This window comes from Medicago sativa, chromosome 2, assembly GCF_051527215.1.
Source record: "Medicago sativa cultivar Bolivia chromosome 2, Bolivia_mono, whole genome shotgun sequence".
Taxonomy (NCBI): Eukaryota; Viridiplantae; Streptophyta; class Magnoliopsida; order Fabales; family Fabaceae; genus Medicago; species Medicago sativa.
Window position 1 is genome coordinate 53,296,601 of NC_140750.1, and position 25,845 is coordinate 53,322,445.

The 25,845-nt window shown below is 33.1% G+C and overlaps 3 protein-coding genes and 1 long non-coding RNA gene across 5 annotated transcripts; all 4 read right to left on the reverse strand.

Moving 5' to 3' along the window:
- Positions 1-4,942: 4,942 nt before the first annotated feature.
- Positions 4,943-7,260, reverse strand: LOC146948857 (hypothetical protein At1g04090-like). The gene is made up of 2 exons (XM_085745043.1): positions 7,127-7,260; positions 4,943-6,950 (listed from the first exon to the last, which is right to left on the reverse strand). Exons 1-2 carry the CDS (start codon positions 7,218-7,220, stop codon positions 5,419-5,421), a joined length of 1,626 nt encoding a protein of 541 aa, XP_085601169.1. The 5' UTR covers positions 7,221-7,260; the 3' UTR covers positions 4,943-5,418.
- Positions 7,261-8,079: 819 nt separating this feature from the next.
- LOC146948858 (uncharacterized) lies at positions 8,080-12,138 on the reverse strand. 2 transcript variants are annotated; one of them, XR_015027055.1, is made up of 5 exons: positions 11,541-12,138; positions 11,300-11,430; positions 11,049-11,168; positions 8,904-9,746; positions 8,080-8,739 (listed from the first exon to the last, which is right to left on the reverse strand). It is a non-coding gene; the product is annotated as an uncharacterized LOC146948858 (long non-coding RNA). The 2 variants fall into 2 exon arrangements; XR_015027054.1 differs by having other exon boundaries at positions 8,080-8,774.
- A 3,565-nt stretch (positions 12,139-15,703) lies between these two features.
- On the reverse strand, positions 15,704-16,610 carry LOC146948859 (uncharacterized). Its single transcript, XM_085745044.1, has one exon. It carries the CDS (start codon positions 16,583-16,585, stop codon positions 15,704-15,706), a length of 882 nt encoding a protein of 293 aa, XP_085601170.1. The 5' UTR covers positions 16,586-16,610.
- Positions 16,611-16,650: 40 nt separating this feature from the next.
- LOC146948860 (uncharacterized) lies at positions 16,651-24,950 on the reverse strand. Its single transcript, XM_085748438.1, has 15 exons — positions 24,931-24,950; positions 24,246-24,294; positions 23,515-23,982; positions 22,821-23,039; positions 22,480-22,562; positions 21,493-21,623; positions 21,316-21,405; positions 21,089-21,196; positions 20,866-20,988; positions 20,615-20,758; positions 20,479-20,547; positions 19,952-20,385; positions 18,902-19,874; positions 17,628-18,845; positions 16,651-17,363 (listed from the first exon to the last, which is right to left on the reverse strand). Exons 1-15 carry the CDS (start codon positions 24,948-24,950, stop codon positions 16,651-16,653), a joined length of 4,842 nt encoding a protein of 1,613 aa, XP_085604564.1.
- Between the last annotated feature and the right edge of the window lie 895 nt (positions 24,951-25,845).

Consider the following 25,845-nt stretch of genomic DNA (forward strand, 5'->3'; position numbering starts at 1 on the left):
CAATCTTGATAAGATTGTCTTTTATATTGCGCCCTTTCTGCTTGACAGGTTTTTCTTCAATCTAAGATATTGTGTTACAAATTGCAAAAAATATTATTTTTACTGCCTCAGAACAATAAACAGGACTGACATCTACTTCCCACCTGCAGTTGTATTTCCACGGTATTACTATTTGTTCAGAAAATTTTGAGAAAGAAATTGAGATGGCACGACATTAACTACTGAGACTAGGAATATACTTCTCCATCAGTTGAATAAGGTTCACTTGCTCTTATTCAGAACTTCCAACATCAAAGAAATCATCAACAACTGTTGTGAGCAACGCATTTTTAGCCCAAGATATGCGACCATCAAAAAGTTCAGGTGAAAAAAGAGTTGCTACACTGGAGAAGTAACAACATGCCAGCTTCTGCCTTGGAAATTTTAGTTTGTCTAGTTTGCTTTCAACAATTCACCTGCATAGTTCAAGTAATTGCATGATCCTTCTGCAGAATTTTGAACATGAGTCCATGACATTATTTATGACACGTATTTGGATAAATTTTCTAGAAAGCATAGGAAACTAGTTGCCTCAACAATTTAAGGTTATGATTATAATTTTTCTATTTGGATCTATAGCAAGACATACACATCTGAAATTTTTAAAAGATTCAAAAGAAATATATACCTCGCTATTTGTTTCAACTCTTTATTGTGTATTGACTGGCAGAGATTTAAGTCTTCTACTGCTAGCTTCATAATTTCTTGGTTTGCAGGATTGCAAAATCTGTGTCATACTAAAAATCAAGAATTTGACCCCAAAAAAATTAGAGGAATGAAAATTAGGAATCTCTCATAGGAACATACCTGTATGATATTTTTTAAATTCTTGTTTCATTTGGATTTTTAATTTTTTTTTTAAAATTCTTGTTTCATTTGCATCTTACGGTTTTGGCTGGGTGCGTTTTAGGAAAAATGCACGACCGTGCGTTTGTAACGCACAACCGTGTACAGACCCTTGTAGCATGAAACTTCAATTTTACGTTTTTTTTAAGGTATCCAAGGCATGTGTTTAGGTCTTAAGCCCCTAAACTTGATTAATAGGAGTATAATTTGGCATGGTAGGAGTATTTCCCTAAGCTTATGATGGAAGTAAATGTAGCAATTAGAATGGCTATTATTGAACTTGTGATTTCACTATAATTGAATTATGAAATGATTGTGAACTTATTAGATGATTAATGAAGTATACTTGATAAGTAGAATGATGTGTTACGAATATATGTTGGTGATTTCCAAAATAATGGAATTACTTTAGAACCAAAAGTTATAACTCTTCACCAAGAGTTGTAACTCTTCATGAGAACCTTTCATATACATTAGAACCTTTGGCAAAGGGGTGCTTCATGAACCTTAGCATTGATTCAAGTGTATATGATCATAACCTTTGACAAAAGGGTGCTTAATGAACCATAACATTGATTCAAGTCAAAATGGTGCTTTCTCTCATGTGAAGAGTCATATAATGCACTATAAATACTTGGCATTTGGGCATTAATTTGACACACACAGAACATGAATTTTGTTGCATTAACAACATAATTCTCCCTCATTCTCTTACTCTAAATCATCCATCAATTCTCTAATGCATGAGTGAATTGTTGGAACCATAAATCTGTAAAATAATGTTAGGAGATACGCTTGGTGTGGTTGTGCAATACAAGTCAATGAACTCATAGTATCCTGATGGGGATTCACCGGTCATTCCTATTGCATCCAATATCTAGTTATTGGTAGGGGCAAATCAAACCTAAAGGTTAGTGTGGCAACCCCATGCGCTTTGAGTTTTACATGCATAACCATTAAACTTTGGCTTAAACACACTTTTGGCCCCCGAACTTTGCACTAGTTACGATTTTGGCCCCCTAATGAAAAAAAAACCACATTCCAGCCCCCTAAGTTTCCCTTCTGTTGCAACTTTTAATTTTTATCATTCAAAATCAACCATTCAAGACATTAAAAACAGATGGGGTATTTTGTTGAGCAAGTTTCAGATTTACAACACAAAGAATATGGCTTGGAACTGGTTTCTTGATCTTCTATTGTCGTTAGTGGTTGATTTTGAATGATCAAAATTGAAAGTTGCAAAAGGGAGGAAACTTAGGGGGCAGGAATGTGGTTTTCTTTAATAGGGGGCCAAAATCGCAACTAGTGCAAAGTTAGGGTGTCAAAAGTGTGTTTAAGCCTTAAACTTTTCAGGTTTCAAGTGCAGCAGCATCTTTCCAACAATCAAGATATATAACAATATACAATGATGGTGATGTGAATATGTGATAATGTGAAGACATATTGATATGCTTAATGAGATTAGGTGAATAAATGATATAATGACATTGATTGATGATGATATAATGATGATGATATGATGATGATGTTGATATGATGATGGCGAGTATATGATATGACGATGTTGTTGATGTTAATGGTCGAGTCATATGAATTTATGAATTGTCGAGTCATGTTCATGCATTCATGATCAGTCAAAGCGATGATGAAAAAGGATGATGTAGCGACGGTGGGATCACTCAGAAACATACCTCTGGATCCAAAAATGGTATCAAATGCATATAGAGTCGAGTTAGGAACATGACATACATGTGAGTCTATGTGGAAGATGTGTACTTGACTATGTGTAACTATGTGAAAGATGTGTGATTTGACGATGGTGATGAGGTGTGAATGTTATGTATTCAACTTGATGATTATTTGATGATGTGACTACTTGTTTATATTATTGTGATGATGTTTGAAGTTGTTATCTCCAATTAACAATTGAATCAGAATACATGTGAATATTGTATGCTTAAGATGAATATGTATATATGATATGTTGTTGATTATCCTGAATCTATACATACATTCATATTATCCTTGTGTTGAATATTTCTCACCCTACTTGTTGCGGGTTGGATGCTTATGCCCTTGTGGTGTAGACTTGCAGGTTGAGGACACATAGTTGCCGTGAGTTTTCTGAGGAAGGCTTTTGGAGCCTACTCGTCTTTTACCGCTTCTTTTGGAGTCTTGTCTAGTGATGCTTTGATAAGGATAGTTTGGGGTTTTTATGTTATTATCGGATTATTGATGGAATTTTTATGTTCATTTTGATGATGTGTCTTGAGATATGATAATTGACTCTATGTTGTTGAGATTTTATTTTCGACTGCGATGTGTTATTTACATGATGAACTATGTATGTATTGAATTAACGAAGAGTAACACCTTAAAGTATTTGATATATGTTGCATTTTATATTTAAATGCTATATGTGGGGTTTAGGGTGTTACAACCAACACCTAAAACCATAAATTCTCATGATGAAAAAGTTGTATTCATTTTTCTTAAGCTCTTGATAAGATTGAATAATCCTCAAACTCTATATATGAAATATCCATCTACAGATAAACTTATCTAATCATCCTTTTAGTAGTCAGTTAGTGTTTAAGATCAAGAAGAGTTTTTTATTTGGATGTCACAAGAGAATGAAATTCAAAGAGAAATGAAAGTTCAAAGTAGAATGAATGAGTGAGGGTTTATAAGAAAATTTGAAAAAATAATGTGCATGGTTTAGATCACATTAGTAGGTTCATTCAAATCAACATTTGCTTAGATGATTTGAATGATAGCTTTCTTACGAGTTCTTATACATGAACCACTTTAGGTGGCATACACCCTTTTATAACCACACACATTTATGACATGTGGCAGAAACATTGAAAGAAAAGATGAAAAGGGGTGATGATGTGATGTGAAATTACTAAAATACCCCTGACACGTGGGGTGTACATGAGAGGTGTATAAAAAAGGATGTATACCTATCTTTTTCCCTTTCTTATTGACATTCAGTATCCAAAAAAATTTAGATGATTCGAATCACATAGTTAATTGCTTCAAATAAGTGCTAATTGATTGGTATCCTGGAACAAAAAGGCTTATGCAACTCACCATTAAGCATGATTCGAACCTACATTTTATATCAAATTTTAGTCTCTTCAAAATGAATGTTTTTTTTATTTATCATTTTTACATCGTACCTTTTAGAAAAATGAATGTTTTAGTTCATACAAGTCTGGATACTCCAAACATGTAGATGTACTTGTATTGAATATTTATCTGATTCTGATACTTTGCAGATACGTACCAAAAAATATCAGAATTTATTTTTTCAAATTTTAAGGAATACATGTTTGATCCACGTTAAAAATATTGAAATTATTTAACACATACGGCCATTTTAAAGAACTAAGCCATCAAACAACAATAAATGGACCCCAATCAAATGACTTGCATCTTTCTCCATTGTCCTTCGAGAAAGACTTGTGTGGATCAGGACCACACAATTGGGTTTGGTCACAGACATAGTTTTTTTCTTTCTTTCTTTACTTTTTCCATTTTCTCTCTCTTCTCTCTTCTCTCTTCTCTCTCTTCTCTCCCATTTCTTTGGTTGTGACCACACAATGAGGTTTGGTCCATGGTCCACACAAGTATTTTCCTTGTCCTTCAATGTTTCATAACAGATATACACATCCTCAAACTACCCTTTACATCCACAAGTCCTTTTACTAATTCTTTTCCATTTTCCTAAACTTTACCGACAGATCACAAAATGTTACTTCAAAAAAAGATCACAAAATGTTTTCCAAGGAAATTATTGAACAAATTCGATGCACAATTGTAAATTTCTAAACTTATGCATTGATTCTTAATTAAATTAATAAAATGGTATACGCTTGCACCTATAACTTTGGAGGAAAACAATCACATGGTTGTTAACGTTAACAAGAACAAGCTGGCATACAAATACAACAAATGCAAACTTTGTCAATATCATTATAGTACTAACACTTGTTTCAATATCAATCAGAAAATAATGTGGATAGTGTTCATCACAGATACTAATATTAAATACACACAACAACCCAAAGTCTTCTTTTTAATTGATTGGTCCTAATAATGCCACTTGACACGCCATGGTTTTAAATTTGCCAACCACGATGAGAGCATTTTACAAAAAAATTAGAGATATTTGCAACGTGCAAACATATCAAATAATTGTAGACACATTTGTCACTAATTTATTATAACACAAAATAAAAAATTATATTACAACTACAATCACAATTATTACTCAAAAAACAAAACCTACAATCACAATTTAAAATCATGTATCACACGAGACACAACCAATTATTTCAATAAAATTGTTTTTCCCACCTAAAAAGTTACTTAAAAACACATCGAAATAACTAAAAGATTTAACGGTCGTTAACTACAGCTCACTTCAAAAGAGAAAAGGGAGTTGTATTTAACTATCGTTATGATTTTTTTTGTTATTATGTGTTTTTAATCAACTTCTTACGTGAAAAAAGCAATGTTCTTATTTCAAATTTCATCACCAAACCAATTTCTCTTCTGCTTAGGTCCAGTGGGCCCTTCTTCACCTATCAACTCATTGGGCAATTTCAAGCCAGGAACCACCTTTTCCAACTTCTCCAACTCATCACCTAAATTATAAGTAATTTTAGGACCCCATTGTCTAAAAAAATTCACCCAACCTGGCTCAACAATTTGATTCCCCAAATACTCCCCAGAAACAATTTCAAAATTAACTCCAAAATCAATACCCAAGTCACTTTTCTTAGTTTCATTCTTTATTCCAATCTCACTAGTACCTTGAAGAACCAATCCAGGTTTTGGATAAATAGCATGACCATTTAATGAAGAATAAGCCACTGGTTTATTTCCACTTTGAAATTCAACTTCTGAAGCATCAACCCATTGACCATTACTATGTTGTGAAAAATAAACACTTTTTAACTCTCCATTGAAATTACTTACCCTTAAAGTTACATGCTCCCAATCACCAATATGTTCACCAATCTTACCAAGTGAAATATTATCTATAAGCCCAACTTTTAATGTGCCAGGCCCATTAAAAGGGTAAAAAATCCACATGGCTAAATCAGTAAATGTTCCACCAAACATTGGTTTTACATGAAAATAACCTTGACAATTTTTGAAATCACCTTTTTTGACTCTTTCTCTATTAGCTTTATCTTTTGGAAGATCCAACCAATAAGCACCATCATTGCCTCCACCTTGAGGAAGATTTGAGCCTAATGGATCAATTTCCATTGGATTTGATTCTTCTCCTTTCTTATAAAGTAATGCCCCATTTGTGAAATACCACTTAATTGAACATGGTTGAAACTTTTCATTAGGATGCAAGTACATGAAAGGAGAATAAGCTTGTGCTAAAGCCTTAATTTGGGGTAAATTAGGCATTGATGAAAAATTCATAAAGTTGAGATTTTTCAAACAAGAAATAGGAAGAGGGCTATTTGTAATTTCACCAACATGTGCTAAAAAAGTTCCAACAAGAACACTAGGAGCTTGAATACCTCTATTGATTGGTCTAACATAATGAACATTGAAACCTTTTTCATCAATTTTTTTATCTTTACCCCAAATCCATGAATTAATCTCACATTGGTCAGTAAGATCTGATCTCACACATTGGATTCTATCAAGTGAAGGCTTTTCAGGTGTGGTTGTGACAATATGCCCTAAAGGGCTATAACCATTAGGTGCTATTGGTAACCAAATGTAACCATCTTTATCTTGTTTGATTTTTTCTGACTTGCTACTCCAAACAAGTGTGTAATCAATTGGTTTTTTCAATGCTCCATTTGACTCATCTTTGGCAACTAGAACCCAACCAAAGAGAGGTTTGTTGTTTGGTTGACTATAGTGACCTAATGTGAAGAAACCTTGAGGTATTCCTGTTGGTTCAAAGAAAGTTGCTCCTAAGTCATCTTGTCCACCTTCTAAGGTTGTCCAGATTTCGTTGAATGTTGATATTTGTGACACTTTTAGGCCACCTAGATCAATGATTCCATTACCAAATCCACCACCTATACAAACACATATGTAAAGTTATCATTAAGAAAAATATATTAGAAATTAGAATGACACAATTATCACTACTAGAACAAGAGAATTATCGACAGATGTTTATCTTTTCTGTCGATAATTTCTTGTCGGAATTTGGTGACAACACTATCAAGAAGGAAGTGAAAGAGATGAGTACCTTGTGGCAAAGTTGGTATGTTAGCTGGAAGCTTAAATGTGGTGTCAATGGGAAGAGGCTTTTTCTGGTTAGAAGAAGATGAATTGTTCCCCATTATTGAGCTTACTTTAGATAAGAGATTGAATGCTGTGTGTGGGGCAAGTGTGTGACTAATTGGTCGTTATATATAGAGAAACAGCGAATGCAAGAAGCATATACCCTTCACAGTCATTTTGGCGTGTTAAAATAGTATATGATATTTTTATATGAATTTTTTTTTTGTGAATAGTTTTTCTTTGATATTAAATATGCAAAGTCTGTAACCAAAAAAAAAAAAAAATAAGCAAAGTCCTAGCAAAATGTACAAAATAATTTGGAAATAAAATTTAATACTTGTGACTTTTTTAAAGGCAAATTGAATTTAAGATGTAGAGTACAAGAAGATACTCTTGATGACTAGGTAAGATAAACACAAATAAAAGAGTGGCACGAGGATATGAGAGTTCGTTTGATAGTTAAGATAAAATAGACATGATAAACATTTATATCATATTTAATTTAATCCATTCTTTGATGAATTAATAGTAGATAGATGGCAAAAAAACATGTACTTAAATCATATTTAATTTAACCCACTCCTTGATGAATTAATAGCAGAGATGGAAAAAAAAAACATGTACCCTCGATATACCCATGGATAAAATCTACCATGAGTATTGGCGGGTAAGTTGTTTAATTAGGAGTACTTGCAGATAAAACAAAATAACTAGAACTTGTACCCGTGCTACCGCCCGGGTCATAAATAATGGAGAAGCTAATATATTTATAATAATTTCTCATGTCTACAAATTTCACAAAATTGCTTTAAACACTATGATTTTAATATTTATACAATAAGAAAAATTGTTCAAACTTTTTAACTCAACATTAAATAAAATTAGTATATTGTAAACAAAAAAAAAATATAGTTGCAATTTTGGTCTCCCTAATCGGCAAGACACTCAAAAATCAATTGCGGATAAAGTTAATAAGGCAAAATACAAATAAGGTGTCGTATATAGACGGATCACCGGACAAAATCAAACAAACCTCCCAACACCCCAAAGAAAAAGCTGCCAAAAAATCCAAGCAAAACAGCAACCCAGCCAAAGCCAAAATAACATTATGATGTGGTATAAATGAGAACAAAAGGCCAAACATGACAACAACTATATAGTCATCAAAACAATAGCATACCCACGAATACTCATGCATCACAGTCATCACTATAGCAGAAAGAACATGGAGGCATAGCAGAACCGATAGGGAGATTTCAGCACCAAAAGGAAAGCCAAAGGCAGCCACCACAGCTGCTGAAACTGCAGCAGCACCTAAACCCAAACACGCCAACCAACATCACCCACCAATCCACATACACAATAGCCTCTCTTAAAATATTGTTCTGTCTAAAAAAGAGGTTTGATTGAAGGATTTCCTATAGGTGTGACTAATCTAGTTCACAGACCAAATCGTAGGGCAGTCCTCACATGTATGACATTGTTATTAGATGCTTCCAAACTTGATAGACAATCCTTCAAAGAACCTTCGTACTTTGCAAAAATTAGCCCACTCTCCAAAAATTGTGCAAGTCATATCTGAATCATGGAGAAACTTCAATACACATTTCCATCTTAGCCAAAGTAAACCACCAAATCAGTTATGTCTCATTATTTAGCAGAGCAGTTCGACAAAATCCAAACCAAGTTTAAGTTTATTTTCATATTACAAATTAAAAAGAAACTTGAAACTAAGTGCATACCAGAATTCTAGAAGTTACATCAGTCATCAGATGCAGTCAATTAGTTGTTGGTAACTTTGTGAGTCATCTTATATTACTCACTCAAGCCATGCCATGCCAATCATCCTTGAAGTATAATTTACCATTAGTCTTTTCAACCATTACCTAAGTTTCAATTTCATTTGAATCCGCAATGTTACATATGTAGCATAAGCAATTTACAACTGAAACTCTCTTGCAAAGCATGCCGATAACTTCGCTTTTCTCTATTTATGATTTAAACAAAAAAGTTTTACCACCAGATCGCATACCATACATTAATTTTTAGAACCAAATCATAGTAGCATAAAATCTTAATATTAAAAAAAACAGCACCATAAAATATTTTTCTCTTGCATATTTTAATATCACCATATATTTCAGAGTGCACAACACAATTTGTAGCAGTCTACAGTAACATGAAAAGACAATGCGAAAACATGGGTATATGGACACTTGTTAGTCTCCAACAAATATTGAAATTTTAAATGTGGAAAGAAAATGACATTCAACCTGCCTTTTTTATTCATTTGATTTGCTAATCAAACCACATTTCACGTCATACGTAGAATTAGAAACTTTGTCAACCGATGTTCAAATGATTACCGAATTTGCACGTTCAAGTAATGTGTATTGTACCATATTACATATATCGAAATCTTCAAATAGAAAATCCAAAAATCAGAAATTGAACAAAAAAGAAACAATGTCAAGGCTTGTGTAAAATTAAACCTTTGTCTCATGGTTGCTTAATGGATTGACCATCTCAGATCCAGAATTTAATGTTGCATGATGCCTTTCACATCAAAAACTTGGTCCATAAATCTGAATAACAAAAAAACAGTGTCTTCATAAGAAGTTTCACAAATCCTATTAAACCATGTAAATGACCAACTTATCAACATTTAAGAAAGAGATAAGATGTATACATGTGAAAACAACTCTAATAGGTACTACTGTCATACCAGGAACATTATCATATTTCCATAGCAGTCATTCTTCATTCAAGGTTCTACCCTCATCACTTTGTATTAGTTTCATACATTAAACTTGTAGAAGATGATAAACAAACAGAGATTAAACTATTATAACTTAATGTCTACTATAGCATTCTTTAAAACTAATCACAACATGTATAGGTAGTTTAAAACTAATCACACTGTGAGTTGTGACATATCACAAATCCAATTTGACCGGATGAATTTAATCAATCCACTCCAGGTATTTATGCTCAATAAATCTATACCAAAGCAAGTAAGCAAACGATGAAGATGCCCAAGTTCTTAAATAGAGATGTAAAACTCATTGTAATTAAGTATATCATGTTATAGAATGACAAAAAATTACAAAACTTTTCCAAAGAAACCATGTTAGCAGATGGATCAGTATAGTATGAAATTTTTGCAAGAGAAATAAAAACACTTCATATTCATTCCTAAAAATCAAATGTCAATTAACTGACTGTAAATTTCAAAACTGCACATTTAATTTTTGTGTCGAACTTGTTGGAATTTAGTTAAATATGGGCTAAATAAACATAAGCTCTTCATAGTCGGTTATAGTTTTTTTGCTTACCGGAAACCATTAAAAAGTTTGTAGAAAGAAAGAAGAAAACTATCTAAAAAATCCATTTTCATACAAAGTCATGTAACATAGCAACAAACACATTGGCATCAAGTAAGCCGTCTCGGCTATAGAGATATATTTTGTCAAACAACACTTGATTCTAAAGCTCGTGTTTCATGGTCTCCATTATTAAAACAAAACCAAAATAATCGTCATAAGTAACAAAAACAAAGTAAAATACAAAGCAAACAAAACATCATGAGCAAACACACAAATAAGATGTCATCTCATAATAGAAATTATATTAAACAGAAACTCACAAACTCATTTAGTTCTTCAACTATTTTTAACTAAAGCTAGAAACTTTTCAAAACAAAAATTAAGAAACAACCAATCTAACAAATGGTATTGCTCAAAATGTTACAAATGAATAGAGAAACCAACGATTTTGAGTTGAAAAGTTCACAGTTTTCTTCTACAAACTTAAAAATAACAACTTTCATGCAGATAGTTAGGTTAAAAAATCACAACTGAATTTTTTTTTATAAAAAACTCCACTACCTGGAAACACCAATTACTCTATCTTTGTTTTTTTCTTTCCAAACAGCTGCATTTCTTGCCAAAGGAAAGCTCTGATGTAGAATCCATTTTGACAGAACCATGAGTAAGATAAATTCTGACCTAATAGAAGAGGTATTGAAGATTCAATGGAGAGAAAAAGAAAATGTTTTGCAAAGATAAAGTGGTGGTAGAGATTTCTAAACCTTAACAAATTGATAGAAATTAATTAAAAAAAGTGAGAGAGGGAGTACCTAAAACTGATGCAAAATATTCAATCTGAACCATCGTACTCCAATCATCACACTCTGATACTTACAATTTCACCGAATTCCAATTGAAATATCACCAATTTACTCTAGAAATTTATCCAGAAATTAAAATCCTAAAAAAAACAACACAATGCCAAAAATATCAAGATTCCACAGTTACAGAAATTTTGTTGGCAACGAAATCAGAAAAGTGCAATGCGAAGAAGAAATGGATGGAGCGAACCTTGAATTGAAGATGATGATTAGATTGACGATCGTTATAGAAGATGGTGCGATTACCAAAGAGGCTTGACTCGGCGGATTCGAACCGTTCGAGATGAAGGAATGCTTTGGTTCGTTGTGAAAACTTGAATCGATCGAAGAGAGAAAGAATGAAGAAGATGAAGGTTACAATTTTGGTTTGAATTTAACCGTACATTGTTTGTTTTACGGTTACAGTTTTTGGTTATTGTTTGACCATTCCAAGGAGTAGTAGGTTCACTGCACTATGTGTTGGAATAGAAAATAGTCTTTGGAAACAATATTGGAAATTTAATACAGTTAAATGCTACCTCCACGTTGAGGAGTGTGTTGTTATTATGGCCTTGGAAACCAACTCACTTTAGTTGAAAGTCTTCATAGGGGAACTGATAGCAATTAAATAAGGGTAAGGCACTTTGAATGAAGTAATAAATTACAGGGAGCAGCTCAATAGCTTGGAAATCAACCGTTGAGATGTGTTTGGTGCCTAAATCAACGGTCAACAATCATTCCCGCCCAAAACATTAGGTTTAGGGTTTTGCAATGTTATTAGCTATGTTAACAAAGATTAGAAATAAGTTAGATAACAAATGTTAGTATATTAATTGTGAGTGGGGTTGAACCCACAACCTCTCTTCTCAATCCACTCGTTAACCCTCCATTATCCTAGTCAATATTCAGTGCACGAATATCATATTTATCTAATGACATGGGTAGTAAATAACTACTACTATCGGTACTCAAGAATATCCATCATCATCCCTAGTTAATATGATATGATAAGTAAATCATGTCACTTTATTATATCGCGTTTATGCTAGTGTATACTTTATACTAAGATGATAGTTGAGATGAAAAGGATATAGGATAAGAAATTACGAGAGGGTGTCGACTAGCGTGAGGTTACAAGGTGAAGACACCGCATATTTTCTATTAAATCCAAGCTGAGTGGTTGAAATGGAGGAGTGTCTCATGTGTTTTGTGTGATACGAAAGCACCACTAAAGTTGAAGGGCAAATTTTATTAGACAGTTGTAAGACTGACGATGTTGTAAGGGACAGAGTATTGGACAGTAAAGAACCAACACGAACATAAATTAAGTGTAGCACAGATGAGAATGTTGCGTTAGATGTTGGTAAGACTAAAACTTAACGGATAATTGTTATGGATTTTCTATGACCGATAGAATAACCTGTCAACTAAAAAAAGACCAGATAGGATAACATAGTGACAAGTTATATATGGTAATCATCAATCGTCATACTTAAATTTATTTGAGCATTCATATGTATATGTTTTGATAAATAAAATATCGATCATCAACCTTTGCTAATTTTATATCTTATGTCTTTGGTCCATGATCAACTTGATATAGTATAATAATGAATGATAAACGTGTAGATCAAAGTTTGTTTTCCCATACGATAAGAAATTTCTCGTTGACAAAGGTAGCTTGTCCCACCCTTCCTAAACCTAAAAGCATATATCTGTGAAATGAACGCGTCTCTCTCTTTCAATTATTTTCTGTGGTTGTTGTTCGTTATTTATGTTATGAATAACTCACGTTGCATCATAAATATATTAAACTTGTAGATCTAGCTGCCAATGTTGACTAAGCAAAACAAAGCATGAATTATATGATCAATTGAACGTGTCAAGTACAATCAAACAACTACCAAATTGTAACATTTTACTGGTACATGTTTTGCTAGGTTTACTTTTTTTTTTTTGAAGTAATGTTTTGCTAGGTTTACTATTTCATAGATAATTATGTTATGAGAAATGATGACTTATGTCTTCAAGGTATAAGTTAAAAAAACTCAAAATGAAAATTCTATTTTTGAAATTCTTCTAATTTATTTCTCAAAAAATTTGAAATTAACATCTTTCAATAAATAATTACTATTTATGTAATCTTTAACATCTATCTTAAGAGCATATGTTAGGATGATCCTTTTTTTATTATTCAACAATACATAAGTGCAACAATGTTATTATGGTTACGAGATTTATAATTATATATTATAGATTATTATTGATACTATATATGCAGACAGACTTATCCCATGAAAAATCAATCATTTGGTTGTTATATGGGTCTGTTTGTTTAATATTCTTACAAAATTCATTTTTCATGTTTGATTAGAGATTTTTTTAAATAAATTATGATTTTTTTGTTTAAATATATAAAAAAAACATTTTGGTATATACACGCGCATTGAAAAGAAGCGGTTAATGAGCTTCATCGAGAACAAATCGTTTTGGAGAATCCTAGTTCGATTTTTATGTGAAATTTTTTTGTCAACTCATCTTTACATCACTGCCAAACTTTGGTTACATCACTGCCAAACTTTGGATCACCAAAGCCCTTTTCATCTGAAAACCAGAATTAACGAAAAAATATTATAAAAGCATATTTAATATATTTGAGAAGAAGTGGAAGTTTCCAATATCATAGGAGTTTCACACACCCATACACACGGTTTAAAGTTAAATAATCGTCACATGATGCAAAACGCGCCTAAATGTTTTTTCACATATGATGGTAAAGTGGAAACTTATTAAAAAAGATGAAAAACAAGCAAGTATAATGAGCAGAAACTAAGGAACATGCCTAGAAAAAGATGTCACAAGCATGTCTTGCACAATGATTAAACCAAGTAGAGGACAAAACCTTGTCGAATAGTCCAGCTGAACCCATCATGGCCAGTTGGCAAAAAAGGTATCATCTATTTTATTTTGTTTTTATATTCTAATAACATGGTATGTTTTTATTTTGGCAAAATAACATGGTATCATTTCATTTTTTCCTATTCTTTAAAATAAAAATTCATTTTTCCTATTATATGCTTCTCTCGATCAGAATCAGATCCTACATTTGATCGCACAATCTTTTTAGATGAATTTTCTGTTTGAGTTTTAGATGTATTGTATTGGATTAGGAGTGCACATGATCAGAGTGTGGTAGATGAGAATAATTCAAACTGGTTAGTGGTTAACAATTGTTTGCTATACATTAATATATAGGTAGTTAAAATTGATTATAATTGCAACATTATGATACATTTATCAAATCTCGTGTTAGTTCGCTTAGAGGATCAAATCTCGCCTAGTGAACCGTCTTTGGCTTTTCTCCCTGGGAACTCTCTGATTCAGGGACGAATCAATTCATAGGCTATGTGTGGCTAAAACTACACATCCAACTTCCCTATAAAAAATAACAGTAATTTGACACTTATCGTTGTCTCACTATGATACTCATGCAATAGTAGACCTCCAATCAACTATGCAGTAGGCATGGTGAGGAGATACATGTGTGATCCTAAGAAATATCATTTGATTGTAATAAAAAGGATCATGAGATACATCAAAGGCACATTGGCTTACGGATTGGTGTTTCCTAAGACATATTTTGGAACAATATGTTGATGGGATACTCAAATGTAGACTGGTGGGGTGGGGGGGATATGGCCGATAGAAAGAGTCTGTGGATAGACCCACTCTTGTCTTGAAGGACATGAAAATTGAAGTGCATAAATCTTTGCATTTGCAGATTGATAACAAATATGATTGTCTCACCCCAATCCTTTTATTTATTTTACAGATCAGCAGGTTGCTCGTAGAAAGAGGAGGCATATATACAGCTGAATGAGTTATTGTCAAATGCCTGTTTCATTAGATTATTTCTTCATGTATTCAAAAATGTATCAAACTAGTATTTCCACCCGTGCAACGCACGGGCTGACAATTTTTTGTGGAGTTAACAATTATATTTATGAACATACCACCAAAATACAAATTTATAATGCAGTGGTTAGACAAAATCGGGCTATGTTGATCTAAATAAAATCAAAGATGTCATCTATCAAAAATTAGTTCAATTAAGTTAGAATCAAATACATATCATTAACAAATAACAATGAAGCCTACTTGTTATATGTAACACAAAATAGTAGGCCATACTTTAAAGCGCAATCAATCCAAAAAACATAACCCTTATTGTAGATAGATGCATCAACTATACTTAGCTCCAAAGTTATCTACAAAAATAAACAAAGGTTTTTGCATGTTAGCAATGTACTTTCAATAAAAAAAATTGACAATCAAGCTTAAATATAGACAGATTCATACCTCATAAGATACTTTCTACAAATTAGAAAAGACCTCCGGATAAACAACATTTAGAGTTGAGGTGCATGGATTGCCATCTTCATCCAAAATCAACATTTTCAGCCCCTTCTTCGTGGTTACCCTAGAAACAGCTACATACAATTGCCCATGTGTAAAAACAGGTCGAGGTAGATACAATCCAACCTTCGACAATGATTGTCCCTGGCTCTTGTTTATTGTCATAGCAAAGCACAATGAGATCGGAAATTGTCTTCTTGAAAATTTAAATGGAAATCCTGAATCTGTAGGAACCAAATCCATCCTTGGGATTAATACCTTTTGTCCAATACCCTTGCCAGTAATGACGGTCGCAGTAATGATATTTTTCCCAAGGTGATTGACTTGTAGTCGTGTTCCATTACATAAGCCACTGGCTTGATCAATGTTTCTTAGCAGCATGATGGGAACTCCGGTCTTTAGAATCAACCTGTGGTTTGGTATTCCAGAACACTTTATGTCATTCAAAAATTCTGTAGTGCACCAATCCCCTTGAATATCATAGTCTTCATCAGATTTGCAAGTTGTATCCGAACTTAAGTACTCTGTTGCTTCCCCTTCAATTAGTGACAAAACATACTCATTGACTTGTTCAACAGCATCAAGAGTAGGAGCAAGTATCGCTTTCTCTTCAAAGATCCTTCGATTGTCAATGCTATGAACAATACCTGGATAAACAAAATCAACCAATGCTTGTAGAGGATTGTTGCACGGAGGAATGCACAAATCCTCTGGAATATCAATGATGCTCTCTCCATCTTCATCTGCAACCATATCACCATTTCCAATTTTCAAAATCCATTTTGCAAAATCTCTGATCTCATTTGCATTATCACTTGTGCCATCACCAATTAACCTCATGTTTTTTGTGAGCTTTAAGACCTTACAACTATGCCAAATATTAGAAGAATTAACAGAGGACTTCATTATATCACGTTTAGTGCTTTCCTAATGACAGGTAAAATTTGCCTGAAATCACCACCAAGAATAACAACTTTCCCTCCAAAAGGTTTTTTCAAATTATCCTCATCTACAACCCTCATTATATCACGCATAGTACGGTCAAATGCTTCAAAACAGAATTTGTGCATCATAGGGGCCTCATCCCATATTATAAGACTTGCCTCTCTAAGCAACTTGGCTCTAGGATCTTGTTGTTTCACATTGCAAGTCGATTTTTCATTGATTTTCAATGGTATACAAAAAGTAGAATGCGCAGTCTTGCCTCCAGGCAACAACAAAGATGCAATTCCGCTCGATGCAACATTAATGACAATCTTACCTTGTGATCTGATGGCTGCGGATAGTGTCTTCCACATAAAGGTCTTTTCGGTTCCACCATATCCATACAAAAAGTAAAACTGCCCATCCTGTGCCTCAACAGATTTCATGATTGTGGAATAAACACCATACTGCTCATCAGTGAGTTTTTCAAGAAGGGATTTATGTAGCTGACCTTGCTTATCTTTGTCATAGTTCAATTCATCGGCAATGAATTTATTTGCTTGGGCAAGCAACTCATCGAACACTGGGTAAGGCAAAGTTTTGTGATCTTTCAATGACTTCCCATTACACATCAACAACTTCTCAATCACAATAAGGCAAAGATTTTGCAAATCACTATCAGGAATGCACAAATCTGCATAATTTATTTTACATCAAACAATAATTATGGTCCAATATTATAACATATATAATGATGTCGTGTCAGACATGTTATGAATAACTTTGCTAATTTTTTTTTATAGTGTTCATAACGACATGTAGGTGTTATTGTCTAATACAAATATAAGCAAATTTAATATAAAAACAATCAAGTTAACCATATGTAAAGTATAATTCCATTTTAATGTAATATTTGTTAAGTACATTGTTGAGTAAGGTTAAAATAAAGATTACAAACCTGGAATATTGAGCATCCTTCGTCTTGTATAGAGAATTCCATCAGCTAATAACTTCCAAGTAGCTTTCCATACATTATCAGGCTTGTGCATTGTATTCATGATTAAAAGTCTAACAAACAAAACACGGAGCATCTGACCACTCTGTGATCTAGAAGCTTCAATAATTCCATCTATGAACTCTTTGTCATCGGACAATAACCCAAGTGCATAGCATGCATCTTGAAAAGTGTCGTAGAGCTTGCCATTAACAGTCTTAATACAATTGAACCCCTTACAACCCTTTTGAAAGGTCAACAAAATCCGCATGTAGTAAAGTTCACCTGAGCCTACAGGAATGTAAGAAAGCCTCCCAATCTGAAAACCCTTTTTCCTTGGAAGCCATATCCTCTTGTCAGGAAGATAAGTAAATTTTGACGGAAATTCAGCATATGTAAGATGTCTACCCTCACTGTACTCTTGGTTTGCAACAAACCAAGCAAGAAACATAGTTGGAACTGACTGATGATACTTCACAACATTTTGAAGCTTTTGATTTTCCTTGAACCTAACACATTGCTGACCCTCTAGGTGTAAAGCTAATCTCATAACAGATGGCCATTTCTCATGGATATCAAACATGAAAATTCTCCAACATGCTTCACATGGTGACACATAGCGACAATCATAGTAACGCTTAATTTCATCAATCGGCCCTTCTTCATCTTTGTCTCCTGCTTGTTTTTTAATATGGAGGTTTGCTCTATCAGGACCTTTGTTCACATATTTGAATAGATACTTGATTGCATTTGACTTGTTGCAATATTCAGTATTAACATGTGCTTGATATCTCATCAGGAGTGTTGGATTGTAAGGAACAACATACCTATTGTCCAAAGGAGTTCCATTTTTGATCACACTAACACCATTATCTTTTCTTTTATATACCGGAAAACCATCTTCATCAATAGCAGTGGCCTCTAAAAACTTCTTTGGAAAGTATTTTGAGCATCTTTTTCCCTTCATGCAAGGTGAATTCAAGTTCGCACCTCCGCATGGTCCATGCATCATGTATGTTGAAACGACCGAGTGCAACTTTAGATATAGATGTGGATGAGGAATCTCTGCTGATATAACCCTATCTATTTCCTTAGTTGTATGCAGTTTGTTGACACCTTCTAACCATAAAAGAATGTGTGCATGTGGTAGCCCCCTCTTTTGAAACTCTACCGTATACATACCTATGATATATTGAAACAGTTTAATAAAAGATTTAAAAACTATATCGTAAACATACCTGCTTGCACTTTCCCAAACATTTCATTCTTCTTAAAGTCTGTCATCAATTGATCAAGCTTCATCTTGAAAACTCTACAAATTATATCGGGTCTGTCGGATGCACTAAGGCCTCTCTGTGAAACAAAGTCCTTGATTTCTTTCCAATTTTGGTTGCAAGTTATTGTGATGAATAGGTCCGGGTAGCCAAATCTCTTACAAATTGCCATTGCATCTTGGCAATTATTGAACATGTACCTTGGTGAACCTGTAAATGAATCAGGAAGTATAACACGCTGTCCAGCTTTTCGCGGGTCATTGTCTCCCAATTCAACTTCTTCCTGTAATCCATTCAACAAATCTGAATGAATATTTCCCTGATTATTCCGAATATAAGATAGCCTTTGAGCTTCAATCATGGTGTAACAATCAACGGAAAACTGCTGAAGCAATCTTCTTCCAAGAAGAATATTTCCAAACTCACAATCCCTATCTTGCAAGCGAAATGCAATGTACTCTCTAATGGCAACTCTTTCCCTTGAACCTCTTGATTTTTTTTCTTCATCTTCAAATTCCCTATAAGGGATATCTTCCTCATAACCATAATCACCCTTAGGAAATACTAAAGGATATTGAAGTGGCATGTATAAGCGATGTGTCTCGTGTATCCTTCGTAAGCCTTTCCTTACATCATCCACTATAATATCTCTTCCCTGTTCGGTCTCATCATAATCACCTATTATCAACCCAGCTACTTCATCTACCGTAGGTAAATTGTGCATCCTTGAGTCTTTATCCGTCTTTCGAAACAATCTTAAAGCCATCTTGGGAGGTGGACTCTGTTCAAACATATCACGGATCTTTCTAAATGATTTGCACAAAGGGTTACAATCATCCAACATGTTTTTTAGATCTTCCACCAATGAGATGTCAAATCCACCCTCACCATCACTTGCACTGCAACCCAATGTAACAATACCGATCACAATAAACATCTAATGAGAACATAATCAACATTTAATGATAACAATAAACAATCAAGGGTAGGAAAAAGTAGTACTTACTCAAAAACTTTGGTTCTATTTTGAATTTCATTTTGAGTGTCATAGATGTATAGTTGCGCAAATTTTGGAGCACTTCCAGGCTCAGGCAGCAGACTTCCAATTCTATGATAATTCTGTCCGCTTAAGATGAATTGAGGTGGTCCATTTCCATTGTTGAGCTTTGTGAACACTTTGCCTCCAAGGGATGTAAAGGCAAACATACTGTTGTATGCTCTGATGTTGGCTTGATAATGCTTGCTTCTAGGTTCACTTCCATCCAACAATGATGACAGTAATTTAGGCGGTTCCTCTACAAATGGAATATCAACATATCCCTTTTGACAACATAACGAAAACTCTACATCTATGGTCGGTGGTCTAGACTTTGTTGCCCTCTCTTCTATCCAAAGTTTAGCTTTGCACCATTTGCATGTGATATCTGGAGATCCAAAATCAAGGGATCCTATGGATGGTTTTTTAATATATATTAGATATCAAAAATATCATTAAGTGGTTAAAGTATATTTAGTTACACAAATAAAAGTTCTAGACGAACCTTTTCTCTCAGCATCACCATATATATCAACTTTGAAGGCATCCAGAATGATATTTTCTTGATTAACCACTGTTAGAAAATGTGTTAATTTAACTACTTTTTGTGTAATATAGAAAATTTAATATTCAACACTTACCATTGGCTGATGAGTTTGATGATGGACCACCTTGTTCAAATACTGAATCAAAATTAAGTCTTGTAACAGGAAGCTCTTTAAATCTCCTTCTCCTTTGAACTCTAGTTTTTTGTCCCTTTTTGCTTGTATTTAGAACTTGCGGCACTGCATATGTGCATTTGTGTGTGTTGATGATGCCAACAGATTAATGATATGACCCAAGTAAGTTAGATGCTTTAATTTATTAGCAAAACAATATTTTAATGTCTTACTGCCAAAAGGAACACATTCAATGTTGGTAATGTTGGATAGTGGACTTCTTTGTGAGGTTATAGGTTGAGATGATTCTGCCACCTTCCTCTTAGACAAAATGCTATGACTTAGTGTTGATGGAACTGTTAAAATATGATCATAGTATGTCAATGGTTAAAATATGTAACTGTGAGACCAATCTTGAGGAATAAGAATATTGATTCAAACATATAAATAACTCACATGAATTCATAGAAGATAGAGACGGGTTAATTGTTGATTCAGATGATCTCATCATTTTTGACGTTGAATCATTTGCTTGCTCGATAGTTGACAATGCTTCACTTGAATCTACATGGTACCAATTTCAATTATGTCACATCATAAAAAAACCTTTGATAGAGTTTGACCATACTACAACTTGGAAGACTATTAAATTTTGTAGGCAAAATCACAATCTATATAAATACCATTTATCAATGGTGATATAGGATTCCAGTGTGCCTCCTTTGATAGCCTCTTTTTATTATATCTTAAAGCATAGTCCGAATCCTCATTCTCTGCAATTTAATGTGTCAAGCATACTTTGATGTTATTCACATTCCTTCGGTAATTTATAAATTATAAACATTTTATACCAAACATACCTTTATCATTTCTTTTTTCTTTAGACCCTCTTCGCAACATTGCATGTTTTCTCTTCATCCTTGCATGTGAGGAATCGGAATTACCAATGGATGGAGGACTTATTGATTGAGATGGAGATGCATTGGTATATCTAAAAATTAATGTCAAATAAATTTGAGAACCCTAATTGCAAACTTCAAATGTTTGTGGTACAAACATAAAATAAGAACACTTGGGAATATTTTATGGTGGGATGTGATATGTCAAAAATAAAAATTATGCAAAACTAAATAAGTAGATAGATAATATTACCATTCATCAATGGAGAAAGAGGACTTCTAAAAGGCTCCCTGGACAACTTGTTAACTTGATTCATTGTTGGTTTAGTGGAAGACATATTCTCTACAATGGTATTAAAGAAACATAGTTATCTTGATTGGAAATTCTATTATACATTCTCAAGCAATATATATTTGACATGGTGATTAACATTTGGACATACCTTTGTTGATACAACTACTTTGTGTAACCATTAATTTTTTCTTCATCCTTCTACTTGATGGATCATTTGGTTCCATTGTTGAAGGAATTTGTGTTAGAGAATAACCTTGAGTTGGTGATTTTTACACGGATAGGTTTGTGTTTGATTAAAGGATAGAGGACATATTGTGTTGGAAAAATGAAACACCTTTTTGGCCTATACACTATGTGACAAAATTAAAGCTTTGCCAAAACATTGATATGTCATTGTCAATGAATTTTTCTCTATAGACAAACACAAAAATGAAATATCCAAATCAATTGTCTTCTTTGTAGGTATATTATGGCCCACACTAAAGCAACCAAAGACATGCTTTAACGTGAATGTCATTGTTTAATGTCTCAATAAAAGACAAAGTCCATATACCAAGTTGTAAGCATTATCATGAAAAAGAATGCCTTTGCTTTTAGTTTTTTCATACATGATATAATATCAACTACCAATTAAAGCTGCATCAGACATGTACATGGGCATAAGTAATATATAATTAGCTTTGAGCATGACATTGGAATTAACATCATCAAGTTTGTCATATAATACAAATGAAAGCTACATCACACATGCACATGTGACCCAATTGCCAAAAGCATACATCAATTAACATTACATACCAAAAAGTTGGATTTTAACATCCAAACCAAGTGTCATATACATTGTCAAAGTCATATTTTACATAATAAAACATCCATATCCACCCCCAAAATGAGAAGCCATTTTCAAAATCCCTAGTCCAAAAAACAGATTCCAAGATATTTAAACTACCCATCAAGCAATATTATGCCTCCTAACCACTTGAACAAACAATACCGTAGGAGGCCGATCCAACTCAAAGCAAAGTATGTCACCTTCTTTTAGGCGACGGTCTCTGACAAATTTCAACCATTCTCTTCCTAATGCTTTTTCGAATTTGTTTCGTTCAGCCGTGTTGAGCCGGCACTTGTACTCTTTGAGTGTTTCCATATCAACCAAGAGAATCCACTTCCTTGGAGCAGTCAATATCTCTCTAGAAACACGGTTGGGAAAATGCTATACCAAAAGTGACAAAAACACCTTAGTAAATTGCACATAACAATTTTAGTCATATGTACATCGTGGAATTTATGTATTCAAAAAAAATAAACAACCGAATATGTCGCATATTGTTGTAACTTGTAAAACTACTGAATGTATATCTAAGTTATTCTACAATCTCCATACTTATTATATCAGAGTTAAAATAATAACCTTCATATGGATCATGGAACAACATAACTTGACATGTGAAATTTTTAATTCATATAATCCTGATCTTAATTCAAATTTTCTCTTAAAAGGATTTTGCATATTTGAGTAGTACAATATATATTATTCAAAAACTAACATAATGTAAAAATAGAATTAAAAGTGTGAGGAATAATAGAAATATAGACATTGGTTGACCATATACAGACTGAGCCATAGTAGCATCATGTGAAAATAGAATTGTAATTATAAAGAGAAGGTTTTTTATTGTATAACTTACCATTGGTTGACCATATACAGACTGAGCCATAGTAGCAGACACAACTTGCTCAAAACAGTAGGGATCTTCCTCTTGTTGCTCACCTTCATCTTGCTCTTCGTCTGAACTAATATCGATGACTTCTTGATGGGGATCTTCAATGTCAACAACCTCCTGCACGACTTGTTGATTTTCATCAGCATCTTGCACTAACTCCACATTGTTTGCAACTTGTGGATTAGCATCAGCCAAGCGGGTAACAAAAAACATGTTCAAGGGACCTAGATATTCAAATTTGGCAATAGTAGGAATGTTGAAGCCAAACTTCCGAGCGATTGAGGCACCGTTCTTCATTGAAATTCCAGATTGATCCATATCAAAACGGATAACAATGCCTCTGTCATCTTGATCCCTAACAAATCCTTGCTTGTTAACTTGAAGTGTGTCTTGATTTCTTAGGTAGAATTGAAAATCCACAGGTACTTTCTCCTTAGAACAACAAATATAAAGGGTTCAAAAATTCATATAAAATACGTCATATTTTAAAAATAACATGCTTTGAAAATAATTATAATTCAACCAAACTAATAAAGACATTGTTTCCTTACATTCATCTGAACATCATCATGATAAGTAAAGAGAAAAAAGGCATACTACATATATATATTTATGTTTTAATCGACATAACCAAACTGTAACACTTGAACTACATATTAAATATTATGAGTCAAGATCAACAATATGTTACATACCTCTTCTGGGTTGACCTCGCTTATGAAAAAATCCCTTTGCCGCCCATTGCTGCGAAAATCAATGAAATGAGCACATCATATACATGTGACTTGAATCGACTAATTTCCTGAGTAGTGATTGAGCTTCAATATACATGTGACTTGTATCAAAAATAATATTTCCCTCTATTTATCAATGTAAAATACACAATATTCCTTTAGTCATAAAATTAAATGAAAGTTTAATGTAATATACAAAATTTTTCCCACTTAATTTTATATATAGAAAAAAATGAATATTTGTTTAAACCTTTTTAAGGTAAATTGTGCATGACCACCCAAAATACTTTGGTTACTGATATTACCAAAAAACGATAATGCATGACCACACAATATATTCTATCATGCACTTTTATTCCTTTTATAGTTGATTCTGAATAAATGTGAAAATAAAACAATCATAAACCAGATCTAGGGCAAACTATAGATGCAATATATACAACAAAAAAATTGCAGAACCAAGATGAAGGTTTGACTATTAATCATCATTGAAAAAAAAGCAACAGAAATTGATATATAAGCTTAAAGGCCATCGATTGGGAAGGGGACAGTTGCATGTTTCTGTCCGAAATTGAAGGGAAAATAGCCGATATGAGACAAAAAGGGATTACGAATTGAGACAAAAAGGGATTAAGAAAATTTGTACCCTTGGTTTGCCGCAGCCATCGTTGTCGGTGGTCCCCTGTACGCACGTACGAAACAGAAATTGGAGGAAGGAGTAGTAACGTGTTTCTTTGTTGAATGGGATCTGTGTTGCTAACCCTTTATATGATACAAAGTTCCTCCTTTTACAGCAATATTGGGCTTTATTGGGCTCCTGATTTCCTAGTTTTCTCTGCTCCAAACTGTTGCCTAATAATTTGCTATTTAAACACCTCTTTTTTAAAATATCATTTAAAAACAATTCTGGATCCATGGTTTTTGTATTCATGATGAGAAGTGTCATATAATTCTTAGTTGTATATATTTTAAAGAACTATAGTTGTATAATTCATGATGAGAAGTGTTAATTAGTTTTAATTCATATTATTTAATAAACACCTCATTTTCCTGTTTTGAGCAGGTACCCTAATTCTTGTTTTTTAGGTTGGGTGAATTATACTTAAGGTTTTTCGTTAACAGAGAAGTGTACTAATTAATATTCATAAAGAAATAGAGAAGCAAGTAAAGTATAAGGAATAAACCATTGTATTTATTAAATAATATTCTTGTAATATACAGCTGATGAATACAAAGCTATTTGTCTAATTTACACATTCACTAATGGATGCAACTAAGAGCAATTTAACTTGTATGTAATTGACTATATTAATGATCCTTTGCTGTGCACATGGGACTATAAGTGAAATTTCCATTATTGAAATCTGTCTCGAAACCTGCACTTAAAAAAAAATTGTTATTAAACTTCTGAAATTGCAGAATATAACTCAAAATATATATCATAATTAAAAATAGGTTACTCAAATTATTTTTGTAACCCACATAGTAACAAAAATTGTAAAGGGCAATAAATGTAGATTAATACTAATAAATATTAAAACAGGGGAATGCAATTGTCAAA

Excerpts from the sequence above, each read along its gene's own strand:
- LOC146948857 (XM_085745043.1), bottom strand. The coding sequence starts at position 7,220 with ATGGGGAACAATTCATCTTCTTCTAACCAGAAAAAGCCTCTTCCCATT. Across the intron at positions 6,951-7,126 it reads CATACCAACTTTGCCACAAG|GTGGTGGATTTGGTAATGGA; the intron begins GTACTCATCTCT and ends GTGTTTGTATAG.
- LOC146948859 (XM_085745044.1), bottom strand. The coding sequence starts at position 16,585 with ATGAGGTTAATTGGTGATGGCACAAGTGATAATGCAAATGAGATCAGA.
- LOC146948860 (XM_085748438.1), bottom strand. The coding sequence starts at position 24,950 with ATGGCTGCGGCAAACCAAGG. Across the intron at positions 20,989-21,088 it reads TCTATCTTCTATGAATTCAT|TTCCATCAACACTAAGTCAT; the intron begins GTGAGTTATTTA and ends ATATTTTAACAG. Across the intron at positions 20,386-20,478 it reads TGGTGATGCTGAGAGAAAAG|GATCCCTTGATTTTGGATCT; the intron begins GTTCGTCTAGAA and ends AACCATCCATAG.